At 39.6% G+C, this 22119-nt stretch overlaps 1 protein-coding gene across 6 annotated transcripts in view; it reads left to right on the top strand.

Annotated features, from left to right (window-relative positions):
- Positions 1-7869: 7869 nt before the first annotated feature.
- Positions 7870-22119, top strand: part of ubr5 (ubiquitin protein ligase E3 component n-recognin 5) — a 140865-nt gene continuing 126615 nt past the window's right edge. For all 6 annotated transcript variants that reach the window (XM_080193823.1, XM_080193825.1, XM_080193822.1 and 3 more), the window contains exons 1-2: positions 7870-8202; positions 18903-18947. In XM_080193823.1, the coding sequence (XP_080049949.1) occupies positions 8141-8202; positions 18903-18947 (107 nt within the window). In that variant the 5' untranslated portion in view covers positions 7870-8140. The remainder of the gene's footprint in view (positions 8203-18902; positions 18948-22119) is intronic.

Here is a 22119-nt window from a genome sequence, read left to right as displayed (position 1 = left end):
TGCCAAGCATTGTTTGAATATTTAAACCAGGCAGCTTGACTCTAATTTCTCAGGGCAATGCCTTTACCAATGAACCAACAAATAGGTTTGACTTATTTTGTTCAGCTGAAACAGGTGCAATGTATGTACACATTCCACCTGTCTGCATAGAACAGGACCCTGTGTATTAATATACGTAGCTTCCAGTACATGCAAATGCACTACACTGCGAATCCAACTGACAATGTTAAATTGATTGTAAGTATAATTTTTAGCACACAGAGCAACATTTAGCAAATGTTGTCCAATCGTAGAATCACATCTAATGGTGGGGCACTATGTTTTGAGTTTTGCAAGCACAGGTTGGTTGGGTACAATCTGTACCTTATCCACTGCGAACAGATGGAGGGTCATGCTGTTTGATACGATCCAACAGTTTTCAGGATGTACTGCCTACATGCTCAGCATCACACTGGCTCTGAAATTTAGGTACCACATTACTCACTGCGAGATAGGCAGAACACCTTTTTTGATTTGATGGCAACATCCTATTACCATTCATGTTTCTTTGTACAGGAGAGGCGTGAAACAGCTAGCTTCACCTACTGCTCAAATGCTTGTGATACTTTGGCCTTCCAGGATAATCTGAGGTAGACTGGGTATTTTTCAGGATCTAAAGTCATGGTCTTAGACCTGTTCATTACTTGGTGCAAGATACAAAGCAGAATGATCTGATCAGGTTAGACATTATCTGACAGGATCCCGTTGATAAGCCCTATATCAGCATCAAGCTTGCATGATGAGGAAATGACTTGGGTCCTTTTTATAAGGTTGTTGATAAGACCTTATAAAGACCTTACAGCTAGAGACCTTACAGCCTTACATCTAAGTGTCGATAAGACCTTACAGTGTGCAGGATTGTAGGAGTCCCTGGTAGAGACTCCCTTGGCAAGTTTCTCAACTAGTGCTTTGAAGAAAAAATTATTTTTGATATTTCTGGGATCTACTGTGATATTCTGTGAAGCAGTCTTTAGGGTGTGTGCGTACATGCACGTGTGTGTGTGTGTGTGTCCCACACGACCCATTTTGTTGCCCATTCACACGCACAAGATTGCCCCATTCAGTTGATTTTTCCTACTGAAGTGATATGCTCGTAAAGCAAGTGTGGGTGAAGTGAGTTGTGTGCTGATTGCTCAGAACATTGACTGTGAGAGCTATATGCTCCCTCTGTGTCCAAAATGTAAATATTTCTTTTGTTCTTACCGTTTGAAGTTGATAGTTCTATTAATATATAAGTGATTAATCATTTTCTATTCATAATTATGAAATATTTGGCATGCATTAAATGTATTTAATCTTATTCACAGGGTCAAGGTTAGTGAACAAGCCTGATTCCAACCTAACAGCCCACTGAATTAAAGGAGGGCCACTCATGCAGTCCATTCACTGCCCTGGAGGCCTCATATACACATCTATGTGGTCGGTGAAGGATAAAGCTTGGTCACTTCTTCATTTCATATTTCTGATACTTGAGTTTCACCTTTTCATCATACTTCAATATATGTTTTGAAGTTTTCATGACAAATGTTAATAATGTTTTGTAAAAATCTCCACTTGTTAAGAACATGCAGTGCTCTGGTATCTCCCAGCAATTTAAGAGCATTTACAGTTTAATTATTAATTACCACAAAGAAAATCTTATTTGTAAATGTCAGGGAAGTAGTTCCGTCTGACCTAAGGATCTGATGATAGTAATGAAGAAATTGTGAGGGCAAGAAAATCCTTGTTGAGATTCCATTGCTGTAACTCACTCTCATATCCCTGTTAATCTCTTTCTCCACAGCACTGAAATAGAACTCATCATAAATTACACCCTATGTGACCACGGAGCACTATCCTTCCTGATCCTTCTCAATCCACCATGTTTTGTTTGATACCATTGACCACATCCTTCTTTCGCTCCTATCTTACTGCTGGGCTTCTCTCTCCACTCCAGCATCATCACTTCTGGATTTGTGCTTGTCCCTGTCGTATTTCTTATCTACATGCTGTCCCTCAGAAAAATCTGTCTGAACACACAAAGTCATGTTCTACATTTATGTTGGCATCACACCAACTCTCCGATTCCTCTTCTGCCTCTGAACTATTATGCTACTTGTCTGACATCCAATATCTGGTCAGCAGAAATTTTCCCCTCCAATTAAATATTGGGAGGGCCAAATTCCCCATTGCAAACTCTGTTCTCTAACTGCTCATGTTGGGGAGGTGAAGGCCTATTGGTATTATTGCTGGACTAATAATCCAGAAACTCAGCTAATGTTCTGGGGACTCAGGTTCAAATTCTGCCACGGCAGATGTTTGAATTCAATAAAAAAATCAGGAATTGAGTATTTATTGATGACCACATGTGGAAGGGAGTTCTGAGTTAGCTAACAGAACCACAGGCAGATTTTTAGTAACAGCTGAGAAGGAAAGAGTTAAGATGATGTTCACCTAACAGGATAATATTAGCAGTTTGCTCATGTGTGAACGCTAAACACTGTTAAAATGAATGAGAGATGATTTTAATGTTAAGCATCTATATTTATATATTAAATAATGTATTAATATGTCAAATATAATTCAAATATATTTGTTCGCCTCAGTCAAAATGCGAGCACTGCAGAAACCATGGAAGTTCAAGGAGTTCAATAGCTAAATCCATTTAGTCAGCAGAAATACAATGTAGTTTCGGGTTTGGGACAGATACTGAAACTTTTAGTATCTGAAGGTAAAAGGCCCTATTGTCCAAGACATAAAAAGTATCAGTTCTCGGGCCCAGCACTGACACTATCAATTGTTTTGGCAGTATGCTGGTGGGAAAGGTATTTGGGTGGTGGCATCCTTAGAAACAAGGAAATAAGCTATGCCAGGAGGAGGAAATCCATTTTTTAGATTGACAAATGAAAGATTGTTAAGTTGAGTAGTGCATCACAATTGGCTGAGGTAATCTGTCATGTTTTGGACTGACATGTTAACGTGAAATAAAATCAAATCTAAGCTAATTAGAAGGCATGTCTTAGATATTGGATGCTATAATTGTATTGGATTTTACCTCAGTGCCTCAGATCTTTGGAGAGGTCTTTAACACTGACTCAGAGCTATTTGACCATCCAAAGGCAGTAGGTTAATGTTCTTTCTGTCTTGTCTTGTTTGTCTTGTAAATTATGTTTCATGCGTTTTAATAAATTTTCATTATGTCCTGAGCTAAGATCTTGCCTTTGCAAATGTAATTCTTTAGTTTCCTTAAGTTTTCAGACCATCGATAAGGAAACCTCCACTACACCATGAAACCATTGTCAACTGACAGAAAAAAATCTGGTTCACTAATGTCCTTTATGGAAGGAAATTTGCTGTCCTTACCTGGTCTGGCCTACATGTGACTCCAGAGCCACAGCAATGTGATTTACCCTCAACTGTTCTTGGGCAACTAGGGATGGGCCGTAAATGCTGGCCAGACAGCGACGCCCATGTCACACAAACGAATAAAAAAAACTGGTTTCATTGCACTCCAGCCACTGAGGCTGAACCAGATTGCTCTGCAACTTTGATCATGAGCTGAGGTTTTGATCCCATTTCCTCTCCATCACCTTTTACTTGCAGCTCTATAACATTGCCCATCTTCACTTCTGCCCCAATTGCTGAAATCCTCAATGATGAATTTGCTCCCTAGATTCTGCAATTCCAATACTTTCATGGCTGGTGTCTCACCTTACACCCTCTGTAAATATGAGTTTATCCACAGTTCTGTTGCTCATATCTTAACTCGTCCCATCCCATTCATCCATTAGCATCATGCTTGCTCACCTGCATTAGTTTCTGGTTCAATGCCTTAATTTCAATTTCTCATTCTTACTATCAAATCCCCTGGTGATCTCATCCTGCCCCACCTCTGTAACTTCCTGCAGCCTTACAACACTGATAGATCTCTATGCTCCTCCAGGTCTGGCTTCTTGCACATTCTTGATGGTTTCTGTTCCGCCATTGGTCATCGTGTCATCAGCTGTCCAGGTCATAAGCTGTGGAATTCCCTTTCTGAGCCACTACCTCTCTGTCCTCCTGCAAAATGATGCGGAGATGCCGATGTTGGACGGGGGTAGGCATAGTAAGAAGTCTCACAACACCAGATTAAAGTTCAACAGGTTTATTTGGAATAATGAGCTTTTGGAGCACTGCTCCTTCATCAGGTGAGTGGCTCCGAAAGCTCGTGATTCCAAATAAACCTGGTGGACTTTAACCTGGCGTTGTGAGACTTCTTACTGTGCTCCTGCAAAATGTTCCGAGGTTCGCTGTCAAGTTTTGTTGCTAGCTTGTGAAGCAGATTGAGATATTTTACTATGTTAAAGGTGCAGGATAAATGCAGGTTGTTATAAATGTATTTGGGGGCCCACTTGTTGACAACCAGAGGGAATTGGATATATACCTAAGAGGGAGTGGAAATTTTGAAAGCAATTGGATATATAGAAACATAGAAGATAGGAGCAGGAGGCCTTTCAGCCTTTCAAGCCTGCTCCACTATTCAATATGATCATGCTGCTTCTCTATCTCAACGCCATACTCCTGCTCTCTCCCGATACCTCTTGACACTTTTCGAGTCTGGAAATCCATCTATTTCCTTCTTAAGTATATGCAGTGACTTGGCCTCCACAGGCCTCTGTGGTAGAGAATTCCACAGGTTTACCATCCTCTAAGTGAAGAAATTCCTCCTCATCTCAGTCCTTAATGTCCCATCCCATATCCTGAGACTGTGACCCTTTGTTCTAGACTTGCTGCCCAGATGAAATAGCATCCCTGCATCCAGTATATCCAGCCCTGTCAGAATTTTAAACATTTCAATGAGATCACTGTCATCCTTCTAAGTTCCAGTGAAAACAGGCCTAGTTGACCCAGTTTCTCCGCATATGACAATTCTGCCATCCCACAAATCATTCTGGTGAACATTTGCTACACCCCCTCCATGATAAGTATATCCTTCCTTAGGTAAGGGTAAATATATACAAATAGATAAGATTAGGGAAAGAAATGCAGGTTGTGTGAAGATTCAGAGTCAGACTAATTGGGAAGTACCTTTAAAGAGCAAGGTCAATGGGTCAAGTAGCTCCCTCTTGTTTTGTATAGTCGCATTTAAGTTCATCATAAAGTTACAAAAAAAGAAAAAAGCAAAATACTACAGATGCCAGAGACCTAAAATGAAAACAGAAAGCTTTGGAAAAGCCCAGCAGGTCTGGCAACATTTCCAGAGTAAGGAGTCTCACAACACCAGGTTACAGTCCAACAGGATTATTTGGTCGCAAAAGCCACTAGCTTTCGGAGTGCTTGCTGCCCCTTCATCAGGTGAGTGGGAGTTCTATTCACAAACAGGGCTTATAAAGACACAAACTCAATTTACAAAATAATGATTGGAATGCGAATCTTTACAGTCTTAAAGGTACAGACAATGTGAGTGGAGAGAGCGTTAAGCACAGGCTAAAGAGATGTGTATTGTCTCCAGACAATCTTGGGTTCATGTCACACCATCTGTAACCCCCATGACTAGCTTGGACTTGCAAAATCTCACTAACTGTCCTGTCTGGAGACAATACACACCTCTTTAACCTGTGCTTAATGCTCTCTCCACTCACATTGTCTGTAGGTTTAAGACTGTAAAGACTTGCATTCCAATCATTATTTTATAAATTGAGTTTGTGTCTTTATATGCCCTGTTTGTGAATAGAACTCCCATTCACCTGACAAAGGGGCAGCAAGCACTCCGAAAGCTAGTGGCTTTTGTTACCAAATAAACCTGTTGGACTTTAACCTGGTGTTGTGAGACTTCTTACTGTGTTTACCCCAATCCAACACTGGCATCTCCAAAACATTTTCAGAGACAAACACGAGTTAACATTTTGAATCCAATATGATTGTTCTTTAGGATCTTCTTCAGTTCCGGAGAAGAGTCTTATCGGATTTGAAACATTAACTCTTGTTTCTTTCTCCATGGATACTGCCAGATCTGCTTTTCCAGTAAGCTCTTTCAGCACTTTGTGTTATTATTTTTTATGAAGTTACAAGATCTTTCCCTGTAAAAGGTTATCAATTCCTTTCTGTGCTATTCTTGGTGGTTATATTAGCTTTTACATTGCACTGATGTTGACCTAGATTGGTTGGCTGGCTGATGGAGAATCTGGAAACATACATGGTTATTTGATATTGATTTTTGATTTGATTTATTATTGTCATGTGTGGGTTACAGTGAAAAGTATTGTTTATTGTGCTCGATACAGACAAAACGTACTGTTCATAGAGTACATAGGGGAGAAGGCAAGGAAAGGGTGAAGAATATAGTGTTACAGTCACAGATGGGGTGTAGAGAAAGATCAGCTTAATACATGGTAAGTTCATTCAAAAGTCTGATGGCAGCAGGGAAGAAACTGTTCCTGAGTTGGTTGATATGTGATCTCAGACTTTTGTATCTTTTTCCCAACAGAAGAAAGTGGAAGAGAATATGTATGTTTAATACATTTATGTATGTATATATACTATATATAACTTATATGTATGGACGCTCTTAGCACCCTTCTCAGCCTTTATCATCACCATTTACATTCCCTTGTCCAATTCCAGCACTCTCTCAATCCTCATTGTATAAATTTGATCTGATTTTTTTGCCTTTAGCTCTGATGAAGAGTCATCCTGACTCGAAACACTGGCTGTATTTTCTCTCCACAGGTGTTGTCAGACCTGCTGAGTTTCTCCAGCATTTTCTGTTTTTGATTCAGATTCGAGCATCGGCAGTATTTTCCCTTTATATATATGTTTTGTATATATATGTCATGCCTACTCTTCCTGCTGCCTCAGAAAAGTAGCCAGTATAATCAAGAACCCCTTGCACCTTGGACATACTCTCTTCTACGTTCTTACACATTTTCACTGTATACCAATATATATGACAATACTAAACAAAAAAAGTTATACTTATATGCGTTATATATATATTTTTATATGTTGTGTGTTATCTATAACTTGTATAAATGTTATATGTATATATGTTATATGTTATATGCATATATGTTTTACATTTCTGATTTCAAGAAGAAATTAGATATTGCTCTTGGGGCTAAAGGGATGAAGGGATATGGAGGGGATCAGGATATTGAAGTTGATGATCATCAATGATCAAAATGTTGGATAGGCTTGAAGGGTTGGAATGGAATAACATATGTTATATGCATGTTTATATATGTATGGTTTATATGTTAAATGTTACATATATGTACTATGTTTTATATATGTTCGATGTATTTGTTAAATATAACATTATATAGCTCTGACAAAGGGTCATCTAGATTTGAAATGTTATTCGCTCTCCTCAGATGCTGTCAGATCTGCTGAGATTTTCCAGCATTTTCTGTTTTTGTTGTACACTTTATAGATATGTTTTGTATGTTATACGTACATATGTTTTCTATAGCTATCTGTTGTATGTATGGGTTATATGTTTTATACGCTAAATATAACATATATGTTTTATGTATGTGCTATATGTTTTACATGTTAAATATAACATATATGTCATGGATACTGAGGGTCAGATGCACTCCGAAGTTGCCCCCTGTGGCTCCAGTCCCTGCCTCTATCACGTGTCCGCCCCTCACAATGGCCCCCGGCTGACCTGCAGTCACGTGCGCGGCCTTGCGTCACTTGACCGGCGGCCAATCCCGTCCTCCCTGCCTCTCCCCGCCCCCCCGGAATGGTGTTCCGACGGGCGGGCCAATCGGAAAGCTCGTCACATCCGCCGGCTGGCCGTGCGGGCGCGACCAATGAGCGAGCTCCTCTGATGGTGCGGGCTGGTCAACAGTAAGATGGCGGCGGCGGCGGCAGCGGCTTGCTGAAGCGGCGGGTGTCAAAAAAAAATCCACCGCCGGCCGCCTGAATACCCCCTGGCACTAATAAACCCCCGGCACAAAAAAAACCAAAACTGTTTGGGACAAAAAAAGGAGGGATTGAACCTGTAAATCCGAATTTATTTATTTTGATTCCTCCCTTTCCCCACCCCCCTCCCTCCCTGTGTGTGTGGTGGCGCGGCGCGGGTTCGGCCGCTTTCTCCTTTCCTCCTCCTTCCCCCCACTTGTCCAGCCCCAACATGACATCCATCCACTTTGTGGTTCATCCCTTACCGGGCACCGAAGATCAGCTCAACGACAGGTGAGCGGCGGGGGGCCCCAGGCCTTGGGGAGGCCTGTGGGGTGGGGGATGGGTGGAGAGGGGGAGGTTTGGACTTTTTTTTGGTTGGGGGGGGGGACGTTGTGGGGAGGGTGTTGGAAATCAAGGCCGATGTTCCCCGTGGGGGGAGTCCGAGTCTGGAGGGAACGGAAGGGCTGTTTTTTTTTGGTCGCAGACAATGCTTCCCCCGGCGAAGGGAGGGGATGGTCGAGAAAGTCTTCGCCACCCTTGGGAGAGAGGTAGGTAAGTAGGTGGCTGGGTGGGGAGGGGGTGAGCCAATTGTTCCGGGAAGACACGGCTACTTGTCTCCCAATTGGTTTAACAGCACAAAAGACATGAGGCGAAAAAAACCTTTCCATATCCACGATCAGCGTGTTGCCTCTGCCCCCAGATTTTGTCCGTACTCCCTTTTTCTCTCCTCCCCCCACTCCCCTTCACACATGGGAGGATGAAGCAGCTCCAATGAAACATTTTTTCGGAAATAAAAGCACATGTTGGCGTTGAATATTTTGGGAGCTTGGTCACTCTGAGAAAGAGGTTTGTGTTGGCCGATGCGTCATTTGTAGAGTGATTGTTGCCCCCACCCCCCCATGTTTGGGTATCGAGCCAGTTACACCACGCTTCTCCCATATTGATCACCCGGCTCCATCCGCCCCATCAATGGGGGCAGTTTTTACCCCTTACCAGCTCCTGACGTGATGTCTCCAGTGTTCAGGAGTAGAAGGAATTTCGAATCTTGCTTTCTTTTTAAAGAATATAAATCGTATGGTTTTCGGGGAAAAATGTTTTGTGTTTGGAAACTACGTTTGTATGGTGGTATACCTAATATTTGCCATATGCGTTCTGTAAAATTAGTTGATGCCCTTTTCTTGTATACTGTAAACGAACGTGGGGCGTCTGAATTGACCTCTAAGACCAGTTTTGATCCAATTGAGGGTGCATAACATTTTATCAACGGCTAAAATTGTAGAGATTTGAGTCAATACTGAATGTTCAACATGATTTTTGTAATATGATCAGGTTATATTTTTTAAATTTGATTTAAATTCAACATCCATGTTCTTCCTGATACTGCCATATTGAGTTTACAATCCAGCCGCTTGAACTAAATTATGATTTAGAAATATTTTTAAAAATCTGTTAAACCAACTACATTTAAATGTTTCTTCCCTGGAATGTTGAGAATCCTTACTGAAAGAAGCAGACACTAAAACTGTGATTTATTTTTATTTGGTTATGAATGTTTCATAACTTGATTTGGTCAGGCTTGTTTCAAAGGAAAAATTCAACTCCTAGATGCTTCTAGCTTTGGAGAGAGGGCAAAAATCAGTTGAGGTTTATCTGTTTATTCCACGCAGTAATGGCCTTGTATAGTTAACTGACTTGCTATCAGATGAGCAACTGTTTGGCAAATTACAGGAGGATTGCTGCCCTTTTGAAGAAAGGGATCAGGGAAGAAAATGAGGGAAAATGAAACTTACCAAATTGAAGACAGAGGACAGTTGAAATTTTGGTATAAAATTCTCAGCAGATTTTAACGTTATAAAATTGCTTGGGTTGACAAAATGGAGACTAATGATCTTTCTTCGTGTTGTAATATGTTTCTTATCATACAACCAGTTAAAAGAATGCTGTGGTTTTAATCTGTGACCCATGTTTTGTGTAACATAATACAGGATTAGCTAATTTTACCAAGCCAGTATTAAATTTTCCTAAACGACAGTGAAATCAATTTAATTCTTTTTGAAAAATTGACCTTTTGTGTCAGTAGCAGGACAATCACACTGAAGTCTCAAATTAGCTAATGAATTGTGTGTTCTTCACAGAGCCATAGAATTATTACAGCACAGGAGGCCATTCGGTCCCTTGTGCCTGCATTTGCTCTCTGAATGAGCAATTCACCCAGTGCCATTCCCTTGCCTTCTCCCTGTGACCCTGCATACCCCTTTTCAAATAATAGTCCAAGTCCCTTTTAAATGCTCTCTTTGAATCTGCCTCCACCCCACACAGGCGGACCGTAACCATTCTCTGCATGGAAAAAAAATCTGTTTTTGCTTGTTTTTCCAATTACTTAAAATCCTCGCTGTAAAGATAAGGTCACTTTATGGAATTTCTTTGGTTTGCACATAAGATAGGAACATCTGTTTTACTAGAGGTGGCATCTTGGACCTGGATATGTTCATCCTTGGTTTGCCCCAAATTGTGAAGATGCAACATCTAACTGTGGGGGTCATTCCTAACATGAGGTAATTTTCAGATCTGTGCTGATAATTCCCAATGCTACCTATTTATCTTATTCTAGATTCTGTTGTTTTTGTCATTTGTTCTCCCTACTCTGGATGAGTCAGAATTTTGCTTCATTGCTGAAGTCATGCTGTTCAATTTGTGTCTTAGGTTGAAATTCCTGCAGGGATATGTCATGCAGATTGAACCCACAGGTTCATAACCCCTGGTGTTCTAAGCTGAACTTCAGTCACTTGTCCATAGCATTACTGTCAGCTGAAATCCACATTTTTTCTTCATCAAATCCCATTATTCTTCTTAACTGAGCTGCAGTCCACACAAGCCACTCCCAAGTCATTCAGATTGCATGATTAGTATCCTGTCATCCTCAAAATTCATCTCTGGAATCTCTGTGGGCTTGCTCCACAGTCTCTGAAAAGCATCAGCAGTGAAGGTAGTGACGAGGACAGTAAGAAGGGTAGAAGAAAAGGCAGAGTCCAAGGCATAGTAACTAAATGCTTCTTTCACTAATGGAAAAGAACACTGGACCTTTTGCGGCTGTCTCAGAATTTTTTTTATTAAAGGGAAGTATGACTCGCTGGCTGAGCCAATATTTATTGCCCATCCCTAGTTGCCCTTAAGAAGGTGCCTACGTGAACTGTTGCAATCCATGTAGGTAAACCATGTTTTTATTCTGGAATATTTAAGTTTTATTTATTAGTCACAAGTAGGCTGACATTAACACTGCAATGAAGTTACTCTGAAAATTCCCTAGTCACTACATTGCGCTCCTGTTTGGGAGAATTTAGCATTGCCATGCACCTAACCGGCAAGTCTTTTGGACAGGGGAGGAAACCAGACTCTGCACAGACAGTGATCCAAGCCGGGAATCAAACCCACAGTGCTTGTAGGTAAACAATGTATAGGTAAACCACAGTGCTGTTAGGAAGTTCCAGGATTTTGACCCAGTGACAGTGAGGAAATGACAATACGGTTCCAAGTCTGGATGGTGTGTGGACTTGGAGGAAAAATTGCAGGTGGTGCTGTTCCCATCCTCTGCTACTCTTGTCATTCTAGATGGTGGGGATTATAAGTTTGGAAGATGTCATCGAAGGAACCTTGGCTGCAATATATCTTGTAGGTGGTATGCATTACTGCCAGTGTGCCAGTGGTGGAGGGAGTGAATGTTTAAGGTGATGGATAAGATGCCAATCAAGAGAGTACTTTGTCCTGGATGATGTTGATCTTCTTGAGTATTTTTGGGGGTGCACTCATCCAGACAAGTGGAGAATATTCCATTACACTTCTGACTTGTGCCTTGTAGATGGCAGTCAAGCTTTGGGGAATCGGGAGATAAGTTACTATCTGATGATTTCCCAGCCGCGGACTTGCTCTTGGGGTCACAGTATTTATATTGCTGCTCTTGTTAAGTGTCTGGTCAGTGGTATTCCCTTCTCTGCCTTCTTATTAGAATAAATGCTTCCAGATACAGTCCACCTTCTGCATAGCAATATCAGCAGTCTCCACTCTCAATTTACCCAACTTATTTCTCTAACACTGTTATAAGCCTTCAATAAATTCATTTTACTTGTTGGTGCTTGCTGTTTTCCTGTGCGGTGTTTATAACAAATTGCTGCTATCAAAAATCTAAGCATTTAACACGTTCCAGCAGTAATTTTTTCTCATTTTACTCTCTCCACTAAAGGCAAGAATTTGTTAGTCACTTGTTCACTTGAAGTTTTGCAATTGGATTTTCATGCCCAGTGGAAATGCAACCTAAAGCTGTATTAAATAAGTAATTTTATCAACAGAAGCACAAGGTTGGTTCTAAGTGAAGTGTTTGCATTCTCCTTCGAAGACAAAATGAAGTGGTTGTGTTTACTTTGCTGGAGTTCACCTTTTCACTGACCAGTTGTACTTAGAGCTAGTGTTGACACAGTGAATGCAAATGTAGGTTATAGTTAATTGGGGAAATCTGAATATTTGATATGCCAAGTGGCTCAGTTTGTTATCTGGTAAGATAGTTATTGTATGCATTTTGACTAGTCACTTTGGTCTGGCTTGACAGACTCTTTTCTCCATGAGTTCTACATAAGAAGTAGGAGCAAGTTTAGACCTTATAATCCCTCAGTCGTGCTCCATCTTTCAACACGATCATGACTGATCTCCCTCACTTCATCTTTCTCAACTGCTCTTCTTCAGTCACTTTTTCAACCACTCCCCGTATCTTTTCATTCTCAAGTTAAGATTCTTGGTGCGATATGAAGACATTGATAACAGGAATTTCATTGACAGATTTTGCTATGTTTGATCAATTGCTGAATTTGATGGTATTACAATATGGTGTAATTCCAGTTGAATTTAATAAATCAAATTTACATTCGACTTGCATCTAAGTGATTTGGTTAAAGAATTTTAGACATTTGTTTCTTTAAAAAGTACAGGCAATGTACATTGTTTGCAATTTATTAGATGGGTGAAAGTAGGCCGTCTATTTTTAGAAGGGCAGAAAAAGAATCTTCCGGCTTAATCTTATTGATTCCTACGTCTTCACATGTCCCACGCATTCTGAAGTTGTTCTGCTTCTGGCGGTGAACCACATTGACCCGTGGGTGGCTCCTCTGATTTTTTTTTACTCCTTCTTTCCCTCTGTCCAAAGCATTTCTTTAAGCTATCTGGTCGCTGCTTGATGCTTCTGTTGCAAAAAAATTCCAACTGAGATAAGGTCAGCAAACCTGTGTGAAAATTTAGGAGTATTTTTGGCCCAATGGCAATTACACCCATATTGTTTGATTTACTGCAAGCGTCTGAATTTTCATACTAAATTTAATACTGCTTAACTTGCATCCACAAATTTGCGCTCAATTCATAGACTTGAATGACAGTGCTGCAGCAAATTTTAGATACAAATTATAGGCTCATTTATGTAACGTAGGGAAATATTAATGGGATATGTAGAGTGAACTGTCACTTTACAGAATAGCTACAACACAAGAGGTCATTCATCTTTGAGCTCGTTCTGTTTCCATATCTGCAAGAACAACTCAGTTAGTCCCACATCCCTGCCCTTTTGCCATTGGCCTGCAAATTTTCTCTTGGCTACTTATCCCCTTCCTTTCTGAGAGCTATGATTAAATCTGCCAGGTTCTTGGGCAGTGCATCTAAGATTCTAACCACTCACCTAGTTTAAAAAAGGGTGTTCCTCATATCACCTTTGTTCTTTTGCCACTCACCTTAAATCAGTGTCTGCTGATTTTTAAATCTTCTAAAGGAAAAAGTTTCCCTCTGTCACGACCTGTCATGATTTTGAACAGCTCTGTCAAATCTCTTTAAGCACCTCTAAGGAGAACAATCCCTGCTTCTCCAATCTGCTCACGTACCTGAAGGCCTTAGGATCATTCTTCTAAATCTTTGTATTCTCCCTAAAGGCTTCAATAAAGTGTGGTGCCTAGAATTGGATATAATCCTCCAGTTGAGACCATACAAGTGTTTAATAAATGTTTGTCAAAACTTCCTTGCTCTTGCACACTATTTATAAGACAGGGATCACATATAGCTTTTTAATCACTTTCTCATTTTGCCTTGTCACTTTCAATAGTTTGTGCACATACACTCAGGTCTCTATATTCCTGCATCCCCTTCAGAATTGTATCCTTTTTATTGGCTGTTCTTCCTCCCAGAAATGATCAATTCACACTTGCAGTAAATTTAATGTGCCTGTTTCACCAACTTGCATATATTCTCTTGAATTCCATCATTACCCTCCTCCACAGTTCAAATACTTCCAAGTTGCAAATTTGCAAAATTTGATTGTGCCCGGTGCATGCAAGTCTCAGTTAACATAGATGAGCAAAAGCAGTAGTCAGAATATTAACTCTTGGGAACCTTGTTGTGTATCTTCCTCTAGTCTGAAAAACAACAGTTTACCACTGCTCTTTCCTGCCACTCAGCCAGTTTTGTTCCTCTGCTGCCATTTTCCCTTTCTTTCCATGGGCTTTGACTTGCTGGCACTATAAATGAGGAGAAAGTATTTCCTTATTTGTTAAATTGCATTGTTCTAGTTGCTCCTTGGTACTGCGTATTGGAAATAGACAGCTTCTTGTATCTTCTGTTTGCTCTTTCTCTTTCCATGCTTGTCATGCATTAAAAACCTGTACTTCCTGATGCCATGAATTACAATGGGATCTCATTTTATGTAGAACATATAAATTTAATTTTATGTTTTGTTCAGGTTATCTTAAACAATGCAGCAAGAACTCTGGCAGTTTTGAAGTCAGAGTTGCAATGCAGTTCTGAGTGTAGTCAATGACTGAATATTCTTTTAAGTTGCATCCTGTTAGAGCTTTGCTTTTGTGGATGATACATTTATGAATTTGCTGGTCCTAATATTTTAAAGTGTCGCAGTCTATGCAGTGGTTCCCTTTGGGTCCCTGATTCACAGATTTAAGGTAATTCTGTTTAGCAAAAAACAAGCTTTCGTCAAGGTGGTTGAGAAATGTATTCAATTTTTGGAATGTTTGGTCAAAGGAATACGAAAAACATGGTGAAATGTGGTGGACTTAACTGAAGTCACTTGCAAACTTTTTATGTGGCAGTTATTTCTATAGTTCTTACTGTCTGCTAGATTGGAGACTTTGCCATTGGCTAGTTAAATTGGGCAACTGTTAGGAATTTATTAGATTAATTTTTAAGTATAGGTAAAATAAACACAGCTTGATTAATACAATTAAATTGGCACGCATGAAGTCAAATACAACTGGATTGCGCTCAAATTTGCTTACAAACATTTAAGTCACACTTATTCTTACGTTTTATAACTTGTGACGTTTACACACATGATCACTTTGCCTCGTGAAAGCTTTATTGAGGGGTAAAAATGGCATGCTAACTGCGCTCCTCCTGTCAATTCCCTTCAGTACTTGATGCAAGCTGATAAATTATCCACATTTTCTCTTACTTCAGCAAAGAAGATGTAAATTTTATCACTTAGTTATGTAATTATTTGTAGAGAATATTAGTAACTTGGATGTCTGCATAGTCAGTAGTCCGTTATCACAAAAGCTATATGTTATATGTATTTTTGTTGAGACATGCTTTTCTGCTGATTGGCACATGAGTGCTTTGCTAATTTCAATTTTTCATTGCATTAGAAATGCTGAGGAGGCAACTCCTGCATCTTTGGGTGCTTTAAATTAACAGTTTTAAATTGCGCAATGTTCAAGTACTTTATACATTGTAAGTAATGCACTCAGTAAACTTCAGGAATTTCAATGCCAGAAAAATGTTAGCCACAGAATATGGACAGAGCTGAACACTTGGTGTTATCGATGCTGTCACTCAGAATCTTCTAAAGTGCTTTACAACCAGTGACCTAGTTAGCTGACCCTGATGGACTTGTTGATGCAACATCACTTGACCTTCCTGGATTATTTGATCTCCAATTGTGCTTTATACTTTTCCAATTGGTTGATTTTGCTATAATTCTATAGTTCTATTCCTAACCAAATAAAGTAGTGCATGTTAAATGCAGGATTAAAAACAACAAAAAACGCTAGAAGCACATAACATGTCAGGTACAGAATCTGGAGAGAAGCATCAAGGTAATGTTTCAAGCATTTTCCTTTGGTAGTAGGAGTCTGGAACTCACTAGTGGAAGTTTAAGAAGTATTTTGGTGTGCACTTGAGATGTCAAGGCAATGGGCCAAGTGCTGGGAAATGCGATTGAAGAGTTAAGTGGCTGTTTTTGGCACAGACTTGATGGGTTGAAGGGCCTTTTCTGCGCTGTAGACCTCTATGTCAAATAGCATTGCCTGAAATGTTGAGTTGCAACTTCTTTTCACAAATGCTATGCAAAACGTTTACAAGCTTTTTAATTTTAGCTTGGCACATCTGCATCATTTGGGATTTAGTTTGCAAGGTGTTTTCCTAACTTTTTAGGACTTCTGTGATTGAGCTAGTAATTGCAACTGACTATTCTTAGAAGTTTCTGTGTATTTGTCAATAGAATGCAGACTCTTATGAAATATCTTTCAATGGAGAAGTACCAACTTTGAGAATCTCAATTATTTTGCGTCAAATCTTTGAAGTCCTAGCATTCATGAGAGCTAGTTATGAGGAGACTGGGCAGGGTATGAGAAAATGAGGAGTGGAAATTGATTAGTACAAGAACTTGGAAAACCTTTTTAGCAGCTCATTTCCACGAATAAATAGTTTTAATTACAACATGTTTCTAATTACAAAGCATTGTGATTGTTCATTGTGGTAAGATACTACATAATTATAGGAAAAGATAAACTAAGACCATTCACGAGAGGTTGGTAACTATAATTGTGTTGACCTTCCATTCAGAGCCAAGACTCAAATAGAGATGTGCAGATTCTTTGTATCCCAGACTGGTGCTCTCCTTGAAACCTTGTTTGCTCATGGCTGAGTAACTGGGGAGGGAGTTTGGAGGGGGGGTGGTTGGTGGGGTGTTGCTTAGAGGTATAGCTCTAATGGTGGAGGTTACATACCTATCAGCAAATGAAATAGCGTTGGCTTTGGTGTGACTGTATAATCCAGATTCTCAGCTGATGAAAGACTTTAAAATTAAAGAATAAGTGCAGTATCTGAAGAGTAATCTTTCAGCCATATGTGGTTATGATTTATGATAGGCCATCTGTTCACTTTATGCAACTTGTTTGTGTCGCTAATTTATTTTGAGGTGAGGTGCTTCCAAATATATATTTGTGGTCATTGTTGAGGGGTGAGGTTTGCACATGTGATTGAATAGCACTCAGAACATAAGAACATAATAAATAGGAGCAGGAGTAGGCCATCTAGCCCTTCGAGCCTGCCCCACCATTCAATAAGATCATGGCTGATCTGTCGTGGCTCAGTTCCACTTCCCCGCCCTCTCCCCATAACCCTTAATCCCCTCTCTTAGTGGTGGGGTAAGTACAGAAAAACAAAAGAAGCCAGAACTGGAGGAACATAAAATTGTTGTGGGCTAGAGGAGGTTAAAATCAGCAGGAGAAAAACCAGGAGAGGTTTTGGCACAGTTCAAAATTGAGGTATTGCTGGCCTTGCAATCAGGACAATTAGCGAGCAGGATAGTGGATAATTGGGGTTAAGAGCAGGCAATGATATGAGCAGCAATGTTCTGGAAGAGCATCAGTTTATGCAAACTCAAAGATTGGCCCAAAAAGCAATAAAATAGTCATCTGGAGGTAACAAAAGCATGGATATGGGTCTTAGTAGCAGAATGCTGAAGTGGTGACAGATGATATTGTGGAGTTGGAAAATAGATGGTCTTTGTGATGGAAGGATGTGGGGTTGGAAGTTCAGCACAGGATCATATAGGATGCAGACGTTGTGAACAGTCTGGTTCAGCCTGAGATGGCTAGTGGTGAGGGAATGGAGTTTATGACTGTGAATTAAGGCAATGGCTTCGGTCTTCCTAATGTTTAATTAGAGAAAATTTTGGTTCATCCAGGACAGAATAGATCTGGTGTTACTTGTGTACATATGAAAACGAAGTTTGCCTTTCAGGTAATGTGTTTCAGGTATTGTCGCCCAAGGGCGGCATGAAGGTGAGAAATATATAAGGGAGTGAAGTCCAGAGTTGGATCCTTGGGGGCTCCAGAGGTAATTGGGTGAGAAGTGAACACATTGCAGGCTCTTCTGAAAGGAACCAGACAAATGTAGTCTCAACCTGCTGGACCAAAGATGGGGGGGATGTGTGGTTAAGTGCCTGAGACAGGTTGAGAAGGACAAAGGGATAATGCAGCGTAGTCGGTCACAGAGGATGCAAATTTATACCGTCAGAGGAGTCAGTGTTTTGCAGTTTAGTTTAGAAAGGGGAAGATAAGGAGTGGCAATGTACAGTATCCTACCTGGAATAGCTTCTTTTCATGCAGCTTGTAAACTGACAGAAAAATTTGAATGGATTCCAAATGTGTAATGGTATTTGGCTTACAGATAGCTTCTTACCAGTTTTGTGAGCCTACACCAGAATGTATGCAGAGATGATCTTGTTCCAAGAAAATTCAGATCTAAATATGGGCACTCTACATGTTTTGGTGATCTATTTTGTACCAAGTAGTAACAATTTGCTTTAAATAATGAGGCATTACTTCAAAATTAAATTCTTGTTTCCAATTATGGATAGTTTTTAACAGAATTATTACACTGAAGGTAACAAACTTTAATCTGTGACTCCACCTTCGAAAAGCAGGAGCAAATTGAGTACTCTGTAATGTAGTTAGCATGGTAACAGCATTACGATTGAGAAAAGTTTATTTAGTATTTTCTGATTACAAATTATGAAGAGTAGAAATTCTCTATAGATGTAGACTGTGTTTAATCCAGCAGTATTATGATATGTGTTGGAGCTGTATGGTATGTAGATGTTAATTAGAGAAGGATGATAGATAAATTTTTACTGTTGCATTGCTTCAACTAGACTTCTCTCTTTTCAGATTACGGGAAGTATCGGAAAAACTCAACAAGTTCAATCTTAGCAGGTATTGTGACTATTTAACTTCGATTTTTATTTATTCAGTTCTGCTTGTGATCTGGAAGTTTAAATCTTTTTATCTTTCTGGCTGATTTTAGTCTGGATAAATCTTAATTACTTGTTGCATATTGGGTTTGTCAAATTAAATGCCATTTGAGTGCATTTTTACAGACTGAAAAATGGAAAATGGTCTTTTGAAATGTTAATATGAAGTCTAAATGGTTCAGTACCTAGAATTAATTTAGTTTGTGAACCAAAGTTCCAACATTTAGAGTAGGGAGGAATTGTGCATTGCTTTCCGTTCCATGTGCAAAGACCTATTGTAGCTGGTATCTGTACTCTGGAATAGATCGGTGGTGCAGTCTGAGTGTTGCCAACGCTGGCTTTATTCCTATCTGTTGACACTTAAATGTCAAATATATTTTATATCTGTGGTTTCTGTAAAAAGACCTGGATTTGGCAGCCCTCTTTGCATTTAAATTATTTCCCAGTAACTCTTGAGTGCCCCAGTGATGTCTCAATACTGATTGCATCTTACTGTCGTAAAGTTTCTATACTGAGTTGACAAACTTAGTCAACCTAAAATTTTTAAATTTGTATTAACGTTAGCTATGGAAATTCCCTTAAATTTAACCAAGTTAAAGATGCAGTATGTTTAGCATTTGTAGTAATTAATCATGACAAGGATGTGCAAAAACATGCTATTGTATTCTTCACTGGTGGCTCTGTTCGATCTCTGATCATAGCAACTCGTGTTTGGCCCTGTGCCAGTTTCACTCAGTTGTTAGCAAGTTTCAAGGTTGTGGGTTTAAAAAAAGCCCTGCAGGACTTGCATGCACAGTCTAGGTTGCCACTGAGTGCAATATTCAGGAATTGCTGCATTGTTGCTGGTGTTATCATTAAACCAAAGGAATATCTGCCTGTTTACATAGATGTAAAAGATCCTATGGCACTCTTCAGAGAAGAGGAATGCTCTTGTTGTCATGACCAATATCCCTGCCTCACCTGATACCATCATTAAAAAGAAATTTAATTAATTCATCTCATTTAGTTTTTGTGGAGCCTCTGCTCTGGGAAATTGTCATTTGAGTCCATAAGGGGCTCTGCACACACAAATTACTGTTGGAATGAAGTGCTTTGGGGTATCGTGAATGTGATAAGCTACTACAAATGCTATTCCTTGTGCATGTGGTTAAAATTCTCACGGGATGTAGCAAGTAATCAGTCGTCTGCAGTGGTGTGCATGAATTTGTCTATTTATCAGGTAACATGATACTGATTGCAGCGGGCATACCTGTAATATGTCAATCAAGTTACCGTAAAGGGAGGTGGGACCAGTTGTGTCAGGCATTTGTTTTTTAATTTTAACCCATGAGATATGAAATGTTTTAGCATTTAAAAAAAAAACTGACCACTACTACTTTAATGTTGGCAGTTTGGGCTGCAACCGAATTCGGCAGTGTTACCCAAAAAATGTAGGATGGAAGTTAAAATATCAGTTACAAAACATTTGGAAATTGGAAGTGTTTAAAAATTAAAATCTTAGATAAGATTATTTGTTTATCTTTTAAAAAGAAGTAATTGTTAATTGCATGATCTTGGCAACACAGAGACAATTGCTAAAACTAGATGCTCCTTGGTACCTAAAAAGCCATTGAGAATCTACCTATGCTTTGATATTACTGATTGGGCCACATTTCTTCATCCGGCAGGAATTTATGCTGCTTACTGTTGCATCAGTTTTGGGAGCTGTCTGAGGATTGTTTGCAAAAATTGGCATGTGTTTCTTGCTTCATTTGATAGTTATCATGTGCACTGTCAGCTTGGGGTACACCTGGAGAATGAACAAGCATCCCATTTGCTCCAAGTTAAATAACTATGAAACTAATTTGCAGCAAATATGGTAACAGGTAGTAAGATCAGCAGTGGTTTAACTGAATTCCAAAATTTGATGCAGAATTCTGACAACATAACATTTAAAACTGTAGCTGCACTATAACTGTACTTGTCAGTCAGGCTGGGTTGGGTCAAGTTCAGCGTATGATTCTGCTGTATTCCTTTTCTAAATGAGCTCCAAGATAGTGAAGCTCAGAGTACACTAAATTTCAAATATATTCAATCAGTCACTTCTATTGTAGTGAATGCTTGCTCTCTAACATAATGTAAGGTGAAAAGCTGAATTTTGTTACCATTGCTAAGCTAAATCTATGTACAAAAGCAATAGAAGTGGCAACTTACATAAAACCTTCATGGAGATCACAATTGACTTCATTCTCTGAATTGAGTGCAAGCCATGGTATTTCAGTTACATTTACAGAGCTTGGTAGATGAGCATTGTGCACAATTAGCTTTGTCAAGCAGGAAATGAGTTACAAAAGCATGAATGGCAGCAGATATTGACATTGATTTGTATATACATGACATTCTACACAGATGGTAAATCCTAGTTTGCAATTAGGACTGCAGTGAAGTTTCTCTGTTTAAAAGCTTTGGAGTCTTGCCCAGAATGATGATGCGGTAGGAACCTCAAAGTTTCAATTTTGGCTTTGAACTTGTAGGAAGTTAGATGACATTAGGAATTTAGAGTCATTTGTAACATAGGAGGAGGCTCTTGGGTCCTTTGTGTCTTTGCCTGCTTCCCATGGAGTGTCCGAGTCAATTCCACTCCCCCACTTGATCTCTGTAATTCTAAAAGTTTATTTCCTTCAAGTATTGATGACACGTCTGTGGTTTCAGTTGCAGGGTAAAAATAGAGTTCTTAATCAGGTACAAAAGTTGACATTGAAATAATGAATTGCATGTGAAAATTAGCATGAAACTTTGGGATTTTTATTAATATTGCGAGTGAAGATGGGACAGTTGGAAGAAAGACAATTTGTCACTTGAATAAAGTGCATCATGTTTTGAATATAGCTCCTTTCTCCTAGCCTGTCATCATTACCTACACACTTCAGGAAGCCACCCCGACCCCTCTTTCCACGGGTGTAGTTTCAAAGAATCTTCATAATGCAATCACTCCTCAAATCTGTCCATCAACACATTTGAGACTCCAACCAGATTTCTGCCTCGCCACAACTTTGAAAGGAGTGAAACAAAGTAACACATGACATCTATGACCATGAAGTACTGTCTATCTGCATCCTTGATCTATCTGCAGCCTTTGGAACAGTTGATACATC

Source organism: Carcharhinus amblyrhynchos, chromosome 8 (genome assembly GCF_965287045.1).
Source record: "Carcharhinus amblyrhynchos chromosome 8, sCarAmb.v2.hapA, whole genome shotgun sequence".
Classification (NCBI taxonomy): domain Eukaryota; kingdom Metazoa; phylum Chordata; class Chondrichthyes; order Carcharhiniformes; family Carcharhinidae; genus Carcharhinus; species Carcharhinus amblyrhynchos.
The sequence above is the reverse complement of the archived record's forward strand: the minus strand, read 5'-3'. Positions and strand labels throughout refer to the sequence as shown.